This window comes from Atractosteus spatula, chromosome 9 (genome assembly GCF_055471065.1).
Source record: "Atractosteus spatula isolate fAtrSpa1 chromosome 9, fAtrSpa1.hap1, whole genome shotgun sequence".
Taxonomy (NCBI): Eukaryota; Metazoa; Chordata; class Actinopteri; order Semionotiformes; family Lepisosteidae; genus Atractosteus; species Atractosteus spatula.
The window spans coordinates 44,514,576-44,530,711 of NC_142714.1; the positions used below are offsets into that span (position 1 = coordinate 44,514,576).

The 16,136-nt window shown below is 34.7% G+C and overlaps 1 protein-coding gene across 1 annotated transcript; it reads right to left on the minus strand.

Annotated features, from left to right (window-relative positions):
- Window positions 1-965: 965 nt before the first annotated feature.
- On the minus strand, window positions 966-16,027 carry mtmr8 (myotubularin related protein 8). The gene is made up of 14 exons (XM_088924846.1): window positions 15,844-16,027; window positions 13,048-13,170; window positions 12,284-12,446; window positions 10,985-11,142; window positions 10,207-10,332; window positions 9,867-10,001; window positions 9,620-9,752; window positions 9,316-9,425; window positions 8,432-8,557; window positions 7,834-7,883; window positions 6,953-7,153; window positions 5,452-5,580; window positions 4,759-4,885; window positions 966-4,540 (listed from the first exon to the last, which is right to left on the minus strand). The coding sequence occupies exons 1-14, from the start codon at window positions 15,865-15,867 to the stop codon at window positions 4,238-4,240; spliced, it is 1,908 nt and encodes a 635-aa protein (XP_088780972.1). The 5' UTR covers window positions 15,868-16,027; the 3' UTR covers window positions 966-4,237.
- Between the last annotated feature and the right edge of the window lie 109 nt (window positions 16,028-16,136).

A 16,136-nucleotide genomic window follows, 5' to 3' on the forward strand; every position in this document is an offset into this window, starting at 1 on the left:
GGGCCTTTTCCTATTTGTATGGAACAGAAAACTGATCTCCAAAAAGAGCAATATGTAAAAAATGTTTTGTATATCTTCCAAATTCAGAAAGATAAAAAAGTTCATTCTGACAGGTCATATAGTGTAATTGCTAATATAGACATAATTTAAGGACAGAGAAGAGTTAACATACACAAGTTCTAAAGATTTTCCATGGTGTTGCCATCTTGTGAAAGCCTTCAGCTGTCAAGCTCTCTGTGTTATGGATTACAGTCAGCTGTTTCAGACACTGCCAAGCTTTTCATTGTAGGAAATCTTGAGCTACAAAAAAATGCTGAATGGTTCTAGTACATGCTCTACTGAAACACCCTTTTCATTTTTTTTCATATTAAAATCATTTTTACTTTCCTTTACTTCCTATGGAAGCTAGTCACCAAAATCAAGAATATGGAAGAAGGTAATAAAAGCACAAGTAATAAACTTAAAAAATAAAACTAAAACAAAGATGAAGTGGATGGTGTCATTTTCTGTTATTATATATACACTACTTAATGAATGCAAGTCCCAGATTTACAACTTATCACACCATTTGTATCTGTTCCCCAAAACAAACATTTCACTGCAGTTTTACTGCAGCTCGTCATTGAAAGGCCCAAGGTGGTCAAGAGATAAAGCTACTGTTGTATTAGCACTATCTTCAATTGAGAGAGGTTTGTGTAACACTATCAATGTGAGGCTAAATAAAAGAAGATGGGTTCAAAAAGTTAGTAACACCTGACAATCAGTGTAAGGAATATCTCCATTATGTAGAAGACTCCTATGAGATTCAATGGGATGCCCCTGAAAAGGACATAAAAAATAACAATTTAAAGGACATACAGTACATTCAATGTCTGGACGGTCAGGTAGAGGGAGGGGACATTTTAAGAATAATCACAACTAAACATGAAAAGATTTGAACAAGCAAGGTCACAGCCACAAAAAAATATGTATATTACATATTTATTACATTTATACTTAGAAAAAAATGGCACTGCTTTACAAATACACCTCTTTAAATAATTAAAACAAAACAGATGTTTTTTAAATCAAACAGACTATTTATCAAATACAGTACAAAAGTGTGGTGACAGTGCATATATAGGAAATGTAATCCTTAACATTACAACTGTGAAATGTAAAAAAAATGAAAAAAATACTATGATGTTTAAATTTACATAGTGAGTGGGCAATTTTTCCCTTTGATTGGAGCTCAAAGAAAGACACCAGTATGTGTTAAACTGTCTATATACTGTAACATCACACAGCAGTTTTAAAACTAGAATTCTTTCACAAAATGGCAACAGAATCCATCACAACAGTAGTATCAGAATGGGATGCAGTGTTCTCAGAGAGTGCAGTATACCAACACAGTTCAAAAGATCATTTTTGACACTATCCATACCTATTCTGTCTATATAGACAACATTCATAGCAGTACAAACACACAAGGTTAATATGGAGAAACACTAAGTTTACCTGTTCTTAACATGAATTTGTAATAGTTGTTTTCTTTCATCCTCTTTACCTAAAATAATGTCATATACATTTTAGAAAACATGGTTTCACAGAGTTCCTCCAGGTTTCTAAATGCTATCAGACTGTTTGATCTTTTTTAATCTCAAACACCTCCTTTTATTGGAAGAACTCTGTGGAGTCCTTACAATCTCAATCTAATACTGTCAGATAAAAAATAAGATGACCTAAAACAATCACTTTGTCAAGCCCTTATTTTTCCACACAAAGTATAAATTAGGAATTGCTTTAAATATGGAAGACAAAAAACTGTAACTAATTCAAAATACCACCTTCACGGACACAACTAAACCAAGAAATTTGCTTTAGAAATGTTAACAAAGAATCAATGCTGCTTGAAAAAAAACTGCAGGTTATAATGTCTAACATTAGAATCAATAGGTATTAAACACACATTAAAATCGTATAGTCAGGGCACTCAAATTTAAGACATATGGTGGTAAGCAAAAATACATTTATACAAAAAAATAAATTGATTTACAAAACTTGTCAGCAACAGAAATGTTGAAATGTCATATTTTCAACTCAATATATATCATTGCCTAGGCAAAGTGAGGCTTTTTGACATTTCTGTCACTGTCTGAAATGTTATACTGTGTTTTGCATTTTGTTTCCCCAATGAAGATGAGTCTTAAAGTTCTGAAAGCTAGTATTGCTCTAGGACTCTGAAAACTGGATTTTTAAAAATCAATAATGACATGATGAAAAGAGAAACTATACTAAAAGTATGATTTTTAAAAAGTAATATTAGGATAAAGGTTAAAGGCAGAGCCCTGCGATGATACAAAAGATTAGCTGAAAAAAAAAACATGAAGCCAGATTACTGGTCTACAATATTTAAGAATTCACAAATGTCTCCTGCTTTTATAGCCTACATCGAGACAGTAAAGATCCCTATAAATTCTAAACTTTATTGGCTTCCATTTAAAAATATCCAATACATGTGAAATGACTAAAAACCATGTAAAATAAAGGGACAAAATGAATGATGTGTTAAAAAGCAAATCAACAATAACAAGAAAAGGCTTTGACATTAGTCTTATAGGCTCATTTTTAAAATAATTTAGAGTAGCAGACTAATCTACTGTTATTTATAAAGAAATTGTAATTAATGAAAGTGCAAATAGTAAAAAACACAAAAAAAACTATTTTACAACTAGGTTTTGTACAGTGATTAGAATATTTCAATCATGTTTAAGAACTTCAAATGGAGTAGATTAATAATAAAAAATAAATGTCAAAATACATAATCATTCAGGAAGTGCCAGAATCAGTCCTGCTTGATAAACATTTCTGCTACACCTACAGTATGTACCAATAAACACCCGTGTTGAGGGTAAGTTCATTCCTTATGCCTTTGATGTCTGAGACAGTACGTCTGAGGATGTAGCAGTATATCCATCCATTTTGAATGCTCTCACACTAAGGAGGAAGATCCCACTTTATTTTTACTCTGAATGACTACACATAACTTAATAAAAGAAACACAGTGTTATGTTAAGATTAGTCTACACTAGTTAAACCAGAGACAAAAATGAATGACCGTAACACTCTGGTAATGCCCAAACAATATGTGTGCAAACTAGAATACAAGCATACCTAATTTATAGACATATGTAAAGGTGATATTGCATAATATTTTGCGGTCATGGAATGCTACTTTTGCTCTGCAAAGATGAAATTGCAAGAACAATGTCTCCCACGGAAACTAAAATGCCCTTAAAGGCAGACATTCCAACTCCAAATACATCATCAAAGAGACTAAAGATTTTGCATAGCACTGCTAATTCTGTTGCAGTAATCAAGCCACTTGCTTATAATGAGAAAAATTAAAAGTGAAAACAAACCCATTAATGGAATCATTAAACAAATCTGCTTGTTTAATAAAGACATGCAGAAAAATGTTAAAATAGTCCACTCAAGCTTTTTACTCCTGTATGTATGAGTACTGGCGTTATGATATTGAGATTTAATACAATCATAAACATCCATTCATTTTTGGTCCTAATATTTGGAATGTATTCCCTTTATTTAAAAAGATATTATTTGTGCTACCAGAATTGTCTTTCCGATGGTTATCATCACAATACAACTATGATGGAAACTATATTATTCTACACTGAAACAAAAATATCTTTAATACAACTTATTTTTTCTTACAGGAGCCCATTGCTTCAGTGCTATCTCCTGCTGTTCCTCTGATAAACTGTTATTATAACGATTTCAAATCTCTCCGTACAGCAACTGCAATATTTCTCAGCTAGCGGAAAATGTTGGCTGACAAATGTTTCTGAAAAATGGTAATTCACTTCAGAACATTCATTTTAGTCAACCAATAACCTTTGATACCTTCAGAAGAGAAATAAAGATAACAATGTCCGGAATATTCCAGAATCACCTGAAAGGGAATGCTGGCTCATTCATAGTTGATTCATGAAAATGTTATACGACAGGTTATTGTCATTTATTATTTCCCAAACTATACAAAATGTAAATATTTTTTAAATGTTTGAAAGTTGAGACTAGGTAACTGCAGCAACCAACATCACTTGTTTTGATGGGATCCTCTGGAGTCAGTCAGCTCAAATTGAATAAAATTTTCCCTCTCAGGAAGATATTCAATTCTTAACCTGGGCCTGCTCGAAAACAGGGCTTACCATTTTTCCAAAGCACTCTGCTAAAACTATTCCTCTACGGCATCATTTGAAATTCTACAGGAATATTCTGTCGGCTTATCAGCTTTTGAGTTTTCAGGAAGTTCAGTTTCACTGTTGGTGACTAACGGGTGAGGTTCAGGAGCTGGGTCATCTTCAGAAGAAACTGCCTCCTGTTCCTCTGCCATACCATTGGTCAGTGAAGCTCTCCGTACCCCTGCACAGTTCTCGGAGACACTGAGATTGGCTGAGGAGGAAGGCTGACCAACTGAGACACGGTTAGAACAAACGCTGGCTTCATCTGGCATGACTCCAGGAACAGATGCTAGCTTCTGCAACAGAGCAGAGAAACATTAATCACCACAATTTGATCATTCTTTTTTTATTCCATTTGTTAAAATGTATTTCTTCACATGTATGCAACATATACTGTGCAGGAGTGAAGAATGCTTGTGGTAAGTGCTACAACAATTGTACTAAATACTGTCCTCCACAGACGCATTATAGTTAAATAAGCATAACCACATACAGCATTGCCAATTATACTTACATTTTCAAGCTCATTTAGGCTCTTTTCACCATCTGTTTTTTGGTGAGTGAGTGAAAGTAAGTAATCCAAAACTGATTGCTTCGGATGCATTCCCTTATCAAAACGGTTATACATGGCACACCAAAACCTGAATAAACATAAAATCAGCCTGACATTAGTTCCTTCTGAGACTGCTTTGTTTTCTATATTAAAGACTACTAACAAAATATATTCGATTAGCAGAGTCTAAAGCATTATCTTCATATTTCCTGGTGAAACCAGAGGCAATAAACTTATCAAAACTGACTTTATAACTTTATAACTTATAAATCTTCTTTTAGGATTTTAGGTCAGGCAAAATTCTATAATTACTATAAATGTTTAAAAGGCAACTACTGTAGTTTCTAAAAGTAAAATTTTATAACCTCCACAAAAAAATATGTAAAGAAGTTACAAACCATCAGGAACAGCCTTTTGATTATTTCCAGGAAAAGAAAATAGTAAGAAAACAAGAGGACAGAACTTGGCTTCCATAAGGTACCCTGGATCACTACTCATTATCGGTTCTACAGTGTTAATGTTTCACAGTCTTACCCAATAAATGATAACGATGATGATAGTAGTCGTAGTAATGTTGTTTATGTCAAGCACTTGCAACTAGCATTCACAAGCAAAAATGTAGGTACAAAAAAAAAATTAAAAATCTGAACTTACTTGAAGTTGAAAGGCAATGTATTCGGTCTGAGCACACCAAATGCTGAAGCGCCTTTATAAATTGGGTTAAGGTATTGTTCCGTTTTCTCCAAAAGAAAGGGCCACACAGAATAGGTTTTTTCCTGAAGCCTGTGCATTAACAGGATGTTAGTACACTAAAAATAAGTTAATTGATTTCACACAAACTGTTTTGATTTTCAAATACATGAAGAGCTGCATATTTTCACACAGTGCAAAACCACTACTAATAACCAAACACAAGTGCCAGATTTACTGGTTGTGGAAATCATTAATTTAGATGTGGTCTAGTTTAACAAGTTCCGAATTCTGCAGTTAGAATTCTGAAAAATGAAATGATGTAATTATTAGGTCACAGAAATTACTTGTATGTTTTCAAGGCATTTTTAAATTGATTATTAAAAAAATGTTTACTGAACAGCAGCTGCCAAACCCTTTCAGATATAAACATAACTATTAAACTTCTAAAAGATTATGATCTGCGATAGCTTTGGTAGAACTGCATTGATAGATCACCTTCTTTTTTAAAAAAAAACTTGAGATGGCATTCCCAGTCAAGAGTCAACTTGTATTTAGACAACAATAATACTTTATTTAACCAGATAAGTCAGGTGAGAACAAATGTATTTACATTGATGACCTGGTAAAGAGACTTACAAATTTGTAGCAAAGAACACGAAGCAGTAAAAGAAAAGAAGAAGCAATAATATGTAAGGATCACGTTGGATTTGGCACCGATAACAAATCCAAGATTTTAATGTAAATGTATTCTGAATTGTGTAACCTTCCCCCACAAAACATACACTCCGTGAACTTTATGAAGTACTACAGGGATCTGTATTAGGACCAGCACCTTTTAATTTATATTTTAAAAATGATCTAAATGCAGGTATAATTAGTAAACAAGTGACATCTGATGCCAAATTAGGAGGATTAGCGTTTGGAGGACTTTAGTTTTGGAAAAGAGAAGAGTACAAGGGGACCAGATACAAGTATTCAAAACTCTCAAAGGCATTGACTAAAACAACCCACCATGTCATCTTTGTTAAAAGTAAGCAATGAAACACAAACTTGAAGGCAAAAGTGGAAACTATGTGGAAGTGTATTTAAAACTGAGAACAGGAGCCACTTCTTTTCTCAATGGAATGGGCTAGTATGAAATAAGCCTACTCAGCCATGTTCTCCAAGACGATTCCCTGGCTTCTTTGAAGAAATGGCTGGATGAGACTGTTGAATCAATTAATGACTACTAAATAAGCTAGTGGGCCAATGACATTACAAGCAGATATTCTCTGCACTGAAAACTTTGGCAGCGACTGACATTCTTCTGAAGGCTCGTCGCGAATAAGGTCAAATTCCAATCTATAAGAGAAGCCTGAAACGAAGTTTACATTTTAACTTATTTTAAAATGACCTGTTAAATACCGTTATGAAACATTAACTCTAAATCCAAAACTCAGTACAGGCCTTAAAAAAAACTCACTTCAGATCTTCTCTTTCTTTCTGGCAGTTGCCAATGAAGTTCCCGAACTGGCAGGAGTACACATGATCATGGATTTCAATCAGGTATCTCTCGTTGAACTCAAAAGCACAGGGGAACTGCTCCATCAGTTGCCAGAGGCACTCTATAAATTGAGTAAAGACTGGAGACACTTCTTTGAGATCACCTTCTAAATGTGCACACCTGCAATTCAAAATACATAGCATTTTACTGCTCCATTTTCCCGTATTACTCCTAATACAAGAAAAAGATGCAACATGTAAAACTGTTGTGCATAGTACAGCTTTATAAGATGTTGACATCTGGACATTAGAAAATGTCTTATTCTCATTTTGCCCTACTACTCTACTACAACGTACTGCCTGCACTCTCAGAATGCAGGAGAGATGTCATTCAGCTTCACCTGAAAATGCTTTGCTAAAACCACAACACAAAAAAAGTGAATGCCAAAAATGGTGAACAAGGACAATGTTAATTTTCCTTGGTTCTAATTGTAAGACAATGTGCTTCTGGGTTATTATATGTGCTTTTTTCTGAGAGATGTGCTGTTTGTTTATAAGATCTCAGTGACAAGCCTTTGAATAATTCTTCTAAAAACTATGCAGAGGAAGCAGTATTACAAACAGGAAAGAGTAAATTGCAAGATCCTCTAGTCATATTCTTCCCTTTTTACTGAGCTAAAACATTATATGCACTTGCTTATTTTAAAATAAATTATTTAAAATAAATTTTAGTTGTAAGTATCAATATTGTTTCTAAACCCATCCACACACTTTAAAAACACGTTTCAGGTTACTTTTTGTCAGGTTACAATATTTTTAGAATATCCCATCTCATTACGTAGGTACTGCAAAAGTAAATACCTCTGTGAAAATTTATGGCCCATAGATATCCATTCCTTTTCTATTAAAACCTAAAAGTACAAAAACAAAAAAGTCTCTGAAGAGTTAAAAAAATCCATATTCAGGAAAAGTAACTACAACATATTGTTGTTATATTTTCTCTGTAATGGTTTTTCTCATTTGTTCTGCATACCGCTATACACATTACAAGACAAAATGAACAGGTATAAAACAGTAAAGTTAAATAATATACCCAGTGAAAAGAAAGTGAGTCCTCAATACATGCTTTTGTCTGATTAAATTAATTTATGCTGCACTGCAACTCATAAATGAGGAATCCAAAAAGCAAGGCAGAGCTAATACAATTCCTTTTTTTTTTGCTTGTTGTCAAACATGAGCTAACGTATACACTGCCGTAGTTGGCCTCAAACAAAAACACTGCATGTATTTCATCAGGATTACTGTGTATCACACAAGAACAAAATCTTGCTAACACCTTGCAACTACAATTCACCACATCCACCATCACTGTAAGAATAATTAAGCAAACTAGATTTTTAAAATGTAAAAAAAAAAAATCTGTAGTTACTGATGGAAGAACATCAGGGACAGCTCTTACCATTAGGCCCTTAATGGTCCTGTAGTAGGGATCCAGTAAAATGCCAGCCAGGGAGCACACCTGGGCTGTACGGTCCCACCCATCAGAGCAGTGCACCAGCACACTGGCCTTTTCCTCTGTCATGGCCTGGCAAAGACAGAAGCACAAACTTCCTTGTTAATACTTTCACATCCTAACAAACTACACTTGCTAATAACAGTTCAGAAGGAACAATGGCATATAGTATATTTTTAAAACTGTCACATTTATCTCCAATATCTTAAAATTGTGACAAAAGAGTTTTAGTAGGTTTTAAAGACAGACCGTTGGGAACACAAACTTCAAAATTCTTCTTTTCAAGAAAAATAAAAACATTGTGTTTTTGATACAAAATAACTAAATTCCCGACATTATGGTCCATGGTTTTTAGGACTATTTTAGGACTAGTTTCTTTAAAACTACAATGTTTACGTTTCTCTTCATAAATGGAAAAAAAAAGAATCAAGCTGGACATTTGTGGAATTACTCTTTAGTACTGTAAATGACGTCATTGTCATGGTGTACAAATGTGTTATGTTTTAGAAAATGCATTTACAGAACTTTAAAAGTAATTTTTCTTTCCCCAAATATATTTAAAATATAATAGATTTTCAACTTAAACTCCTTAAGCCAGTTCTATTTCATGAACACTGCGGTCTTGGTGCTTACTCAGCTTTATATTTTTAGGTTCAAGGCTAAGCTCTACCGGACTGTGGTCAAGCAGATCTGTAGATAAAGACTCCTTCAACCTAGTAATTTTAACATAAAAAAACAACTACTGTACCTAATTCTATTAAACCTATCTGCAATTTGAAGTCTTAATTGGATAGTCCAACAGTGCAGAAGCCTTTATGTCTGGACAATACCTTTGCCAAGAAAACTCCAGCATCCATTACAGCTTTAATATGACGTAGCCATCCAGAATTTTCCAGGCCTGTCAAGTAGTCACTCATTGTTGGAGTTTTCATTTCACATACTGTAAAGGAAATTTAGCATTTAGTGCAGAGCATTTATTGGCCTTTAAAGGTAGTTTGAACCATAAGATACTACATTTACAATTGTTTTCTTTTGTGTGTGGAGACATAAATGTAGAGACACAACAAAAACCAAATTGGTAAATGGTCTGTCATTATGACTCACTGTTTAGAGGCAAGAAGCTGAAAATCTTACCTTCTAGAAGCTTCTGAAGGCTGTTCCTCATTACATGTATGTTCTCAATGCCAACAAACTGGAATCGAATGTTGGAGTAATTATCCTCATTTTCATATCCCTTTCCAGCTGCTCTATTAGCCATTGCATTTAACTATTGAGGAAAGAAATCACAGCAATTAGTTGGATCAACACTCAGTCATACACATAATGCCCGTGCAACGGCATACATTTTTTCCCATCTTACAGTTTTCTTCCTGATAAGTACCTTTGGCCTTGTGTCCACAACATACATGAAGGAGCATTTGGGATTAGCCTTGCTGATGGCCTGTAGCATCTGCTCATCTTCTACACAGCGGGCACTGAACCCTGATAGAGGCTGGCTACACCTGCAGATAGCAGCCTGCATGGGAAAGGGAAAAAATCTTAAGTGCTGTGTAGAAAACAATTACTGTAATATTAGTAGCCCATCTCCATCTTTACACAATCTTTAATGTCATTTAGGAAAAATGTTTGTGCTTACACCAAAGAAAAACAGCACTGTACAAAAAGTTTCAAATGTATGACATTCCAACTTATACTAACAGACACACAAACAACAAGCGTACACTGTTGTCGTAAATGTAGGAGAGCACAGGAAATCTTCCTCTGCTCCTGAACTTTGAACTCCCCACAACTGTAAGCTTGCCTGCTGTTTTAGGAACAGCCAATTCCGTTGGATAGGTACTGCAAATCTGCAAAACAATGCAATTAAAATACAAAGTATTAAGACATGAAAACACTGCTGTATTTTTTTGTATAACACAATTAAAGAATATTGGCTTGCTTCATAATCCCCCCTTTTTAGGATTGTGTCAATCCTAATGTAAAAGAAAAATTGAAAATTGAATGTGAAAAATAAGTAAAATTGTTTTAAATTGTGTCTTTTAAAAATACCTCATAAATTACTACTTATGCCCCATCTGTTATAAATTATAGCTTGAAACTATAAAAAAGTTACCAAACATAATAACACAAGTAATAATTTCTGCATTCCTCTTTTTTTGCCTTATTCATATTTTATACAGACATCAGTGCCGTGTACAATATAATGCACAGTTCTCTGGAGTATACAGCAGAGAAATGGTTACGGCACTTTCATGGTGACAGGAAAACTTCCTTTCTGAGCAACTGCAAATTAATACAACTGTCATTAACAGGAACATAAAATGAAAAGCATAAAAACAGGAACTGTAAAAATGTACTTTTACATGCAAAACAGATCAGAAATAATAGATTTTTAACAACTCAAATGTTAAAAAGATTAAATAACTTTATGTCTATTATCTCTAAGAATATATTAGATTTAAAGACCCTACATGACACATTATATAAATCCTCCATTACCCCATAGTTCTTGTTGAGGTCAGTTATCTCCCAATATTCATTGGGTACTCCCATTCTCTTGAACTCTGCTTTTAAGTCAACAGTGGCCCAGCCAATTTCTCTGTCCTTTTCATTCTGCTTTGGGTTATACAAGAAAGCATAGAGCTCTTCTGGCTTTGCTGTAAAAAAATTCAAAAGTTTAACAGGGGACATCCCCAGAACACAATCCCCCCCACCCCATCTGACACTATGACGGATATAGCTCCTGCAGGGTAAACTAGACTGTTACTTTACTCTGTTTCACCATGTCCAGAACAGTAAAAAACTCTAAAAAATAGTTCCAACACAAAATTTAGAATCTGGGATTCATTTGACCCCTTTCCCACAGAGGACTGTAGAGGCTCTTTTAAAGAGGTTCAAACATATTTAAAATCTTACCCTAACACTTCTTCCATTTAGCATTTTATCTCTGACAAAACATTTGCAAACTAATATTTCCTTGCTGTAATACAGAGATATTAAAAATAAGAACTAAGTGTACACAAGTTCATCACTGAATTCTGTTTCCATAGTTGCCATAAGGATACTTATATGGACAAGTTATATATTCTACTCTAGAGAAAATTTTGTACAGCTATGAAAATATATCATAAGCAACTACCAACTTCTATAGAAGGCATAAGTATAAAAACAATTTTTCAAAAAATGGCCAACAGACTTCTCACAGTTCAATTTCACAGTTTAAAATGCTACAGTGGTTTAAAGAGGTTATATAATATATTAGAGATGTAATAATATGGTATTCTAAAGGAAATAATATACAGGTTTGAAAATATATTATATTCCATTTCACAGTTTAAAAAGCTACAGATGTCTTACTGTCTGTGATATATTATGAGTATTTTAAATATGGAAGACAAGCACAGAATAGTTTATTATATTGATAAGTTACTATAATCAAGATAATGTATCTGTCTTTTCCACAATTTACTTTCTTAGAGTAAAAAAGTTTGTTCTGTTTTCTATTGTATTAATTTAAACTCTACAAGCCATTAACACTGTGCACTTTTCACTCAGATCAGCAGCCAGACTTGGACACTGATTTGCATACTGACATTTATTGGTTGCTGTAACAGGTGCTGGTAATTTTCCATCTATTTTCATTTGCAGGTGCAACACAGTCATATGAGGTAAAAAGTGCCATCACAGTATTTCAATCAGACTATTATGGACATATTATGTTTATAAATAACCTCCATTGTATAATCTTAATAGAAAACAAACACTTTCTTAGGAAAGCTCAGGTGAATATCACAATACCTGGTTGTGACAGTCGTGTTAGAGACATTGACACCTCCTGGCAGTCTCGTTCCCGGGGAAAGACAAAGTGCAGAACACAGAAATTTTTACAGTGAATGAGAAGTGGGCATCCCGTTGTAGTTAGGGGAAGCTTCTCCACTGTGGCTATATGGTGATGTAATATCTGTTTTGGCAAAAAGAGAGATTGCAAAATGCTTAGGATCAAATTCTTGTAGCATTCGTAATATTTCTAGCAATGTTCAAGTGCCAACTTTCTAGAAATAATTTACCTATTATAAATATATTCCTATATATTCCTTTCCGAGTAGCTGGCTTATGGCATTATGATAGGGGTTGCTGGTGCATAATGGAGTTCCTTAGAAATCTCTGGAGTAATTGTAAACATTAATAATATTACTATTATTATTCTTTCACAGACCATTATAACAAATTCTGTTTTATCATCTAACCTTTTCGAAAAGGGTTTTAATGAAATAAAATTGCAAATATTGCAGGTACCATACAATTTTTCAAGACAGGAATAAAATATGAAGACCAGAAATAATTGTTTGGGGGATTTGATTTCCTGTAACAGCAGACAACAGCAGACAACCAGAGAACTGCTGTTCACCAAAAACACTAACTTTTTATATAATTTATAAAAGGTCAAGTCTCTTATCAGATGAGTAGCTCATTTACAGGAGAAGCTCATGTATAAAGGGAGCAACATGACAGAACCCCTGCAGCTGCTAATGTAAAATGTCAAGATGAGAACAAAAACCTACCCATGTTTCTTTACGGACATCTGAAGAGGTCTCTACATAGATGAGGTGGGTTGCAGTCAGGTACAGCGTCCCAATGGCTGGTTTCTTATTTGTGTATCTGTCCAGTAACTTTACGTATTCCACCTGTAACATCAGAGAAAGCACATCCAACTTGATCACACAGACAACCATATTTTAAATAATAATAGCAACATAATATCTTTCATTCTGGAGGGTTAGGATGAAATGGTAACATTAGATATTTTGGTTTTCACAGATCACTTCATAGAGCTTATTCGTGCTTGTCATGTGGAGATCACAGAGTTTTATTTTTTGAATGTTGCAGAGAACCATCATGACTGGGGATCCAAGGTAGAACTGAAACGTGCAAACAGCGAAATAAATGCATTGCAAAGCACGGTGATTTTCCAGTCCCGAGTTTTGAACTGAATTTTCTTTAAAATAACTGTTCTGCATTTTAAAACCAGGCAAATACGGTGTGGATGACAGTTATTCAAGCAAAAATACATCTGAAGTCAGGTAAACGTCCTGTTTACATGTTTACAAGATGTACATGTAATAGATTTGTGAAAAAACATGCTTGCAAATTACTTAATCTTGCAGAAATCAGAAGTCACATTTAACAAAACCCCACTCTCCCCACTTCTCTTAGTCTTTAAATACTGCACAGGCAGGTTTTGTACTCCCAGCCACATCTGCTCTCATCGCATTTTGGTAATTATTAACAATGGATACCAAAATAGTTTGAATGTGTCTAAGCTACACTGAATAGTGAGGTGATCAGGAAATCCTGAGCCCAAATTCCTGCACATCTGCTGACTGCAATAATTTGTGGCTCTTCATATCCTCTGTAGCTGAAGTGCTACACATCATTACAGCTAAGCTGTTTCCTGTTGAGGAGTTTAGCTGAAAAAAAAACTACAGTCAGGAAGCAAGTTTCCTGTACAACAGGAGCAGCCATTAATGTACTCTCTCACACTCTTGGTTTGATACAGTGCAACTTATTTTAATTGTGTATGCATTGTCCGAACGAGAAATACTGTACTAAATGATATGACAAGCAGCGACACAGCGGCACAGCAGTTAGCATTGCTGCTTCGCAGCGTTGAGGCTCTGGGTTCAATTGCAGAGCTGAGGTGCTGTCTGTGTGGAGCTCGTATGTTCTCCTCGGGTTTGCATGGGTTTTCTCCGGGTGCTCCGGTTTCTTCCCATGGTCCAAAGACATACTTGTGGGCTAACTGGCTTATGGGAAAAGTGGCCCTGCTGTGAGTGTGTGCGTTTCTCTTTGCATGGACTGGCATGATCCCATCTAGGGTGTATCATACTTTGAGCCCACTGCCCGCTGGGATAGGCTCCGACTCAGCTGCTACTCTGAATTGGATAAAGTTAAAAAAAAAACACTGGGCAATATCAGCAGTTTGCCAAACATGAGGAGGAACATCAATCAAACAATACACACCTAAACAATGCAACGACTACTGCTATGATCTCACCATTCATAGCAGAGATTTAATTCTGCATTTTGGGGGCCAACAGCCCTTTTCTGTCAATGGCCTCTCCTTTAAAAGGTACTGTAGTCTTTTAAATATATAATATAGAGTGCTGTCTATATCACCTCAAGCACTTTGGAAATGGCACATTTAATGGAATTTAGTATTTTTTCCAATGAATTCTACTTTATTTTTACTTTAAAGAAGTATCTTAAATCAGATTCAAGACACAGAAACCAAAAAAAATTATCTATCACCGATATTTTTTTCTTCAATTTACATGGACAGGTTTCTCAAATATTTTATTTGTAAATGATTTACCTAATATTTAAATGACGTTCGCTACCCTTTTCACTTATGTTAAAAAAATATAACCCCAGGCTTGATTTTGCATGTTTCTAATACAGTCCTGACAATGGTTAGTGTCACACCAGATAGAGCAGTAAATATCATGAAAAAAAGTAAATAACATGAACTCACATTAAGAGGTTAGCTTCTGGGGGAGAAACTAGGAATTTCCTATACAAGTTTCATCAAAACCTTTTAATGACAGCCCTACTATGGCTGCAATAAGTGAAGCATGTCAGAAATGCAACACTATAAAACAATACAGAAACAAAAGAAAACTTAAGAAAATGTCCCCCTGTGGAGATTTCAAACCAAAAATATCTAATTCCTCTGTTCAAGTTTAAAATGTAACTTGGGAGTTATTTTCAGAGATAAATTCCATTACATTTCTGTATGCTTTTCATAAAAGGAAGATATCTTGACGTTGCCACTTTTTGCTCGATATACCATTAATTTACTTAAACGCCAATTTTGGTCCATTGTGCAATTCTATTAACTAAACAAAAAAACCCCCGTCAGATTCTAAATCAGAATTTGAGGTTCTAAAAACACGCTTTCCCTTAATTTAATGCATACCATAATTTATCATATGTATCCTTACAAATTTTAGCAACCCGTATTTAGTCTGATATTAGATCTGAGCACCTGAAAACCTCAGCAACCAAATGTGGCTGGCGTTAAATACGAGCATCCCCCAGCTCAATGAGTATGCAGAAAGGGCAAAAAAGAAACTTAAGTCTGACGAAGTACAGCTTGTAATGTTCATAAAACGCTAATGATTAAAATAGTGCAAATCGCCTATAGTTTCACACCTATGAGCGGATATTGTTAGCCATGGGGTTAGAAGCTTTGATTGTTAGCCTTAGGGTACGTTTAAAGTCTTAATGGAAATCTACATACGTACTATACTGTAACATTTCCACTTGTCAAAAACACACACGCACAGAAAACCATTTACCTTTGGTGTCGTAATGTGTTCCATGACAACGCAGTGATATTTTCCCAGATCGCTAGACCGGGGAGGGCTGAGGGCTCCTATTTATTCTTTTTGCTGAGTGGAATTTAATTTCTCAATAGATATTTCCCTAGGAACTCATTCTTCATCACTTCGCCATGTTACGTGTGTACAACCCCAGTCAGCTGATCAGACTCCTCAGTAACGCGAGAGTTTACTGCTACACATAGCGATTTGAGATTTGCCAAATAAAGGATTGTGGGATAAAGTTTAAAGCTCGGGGAAAAAAATACTGT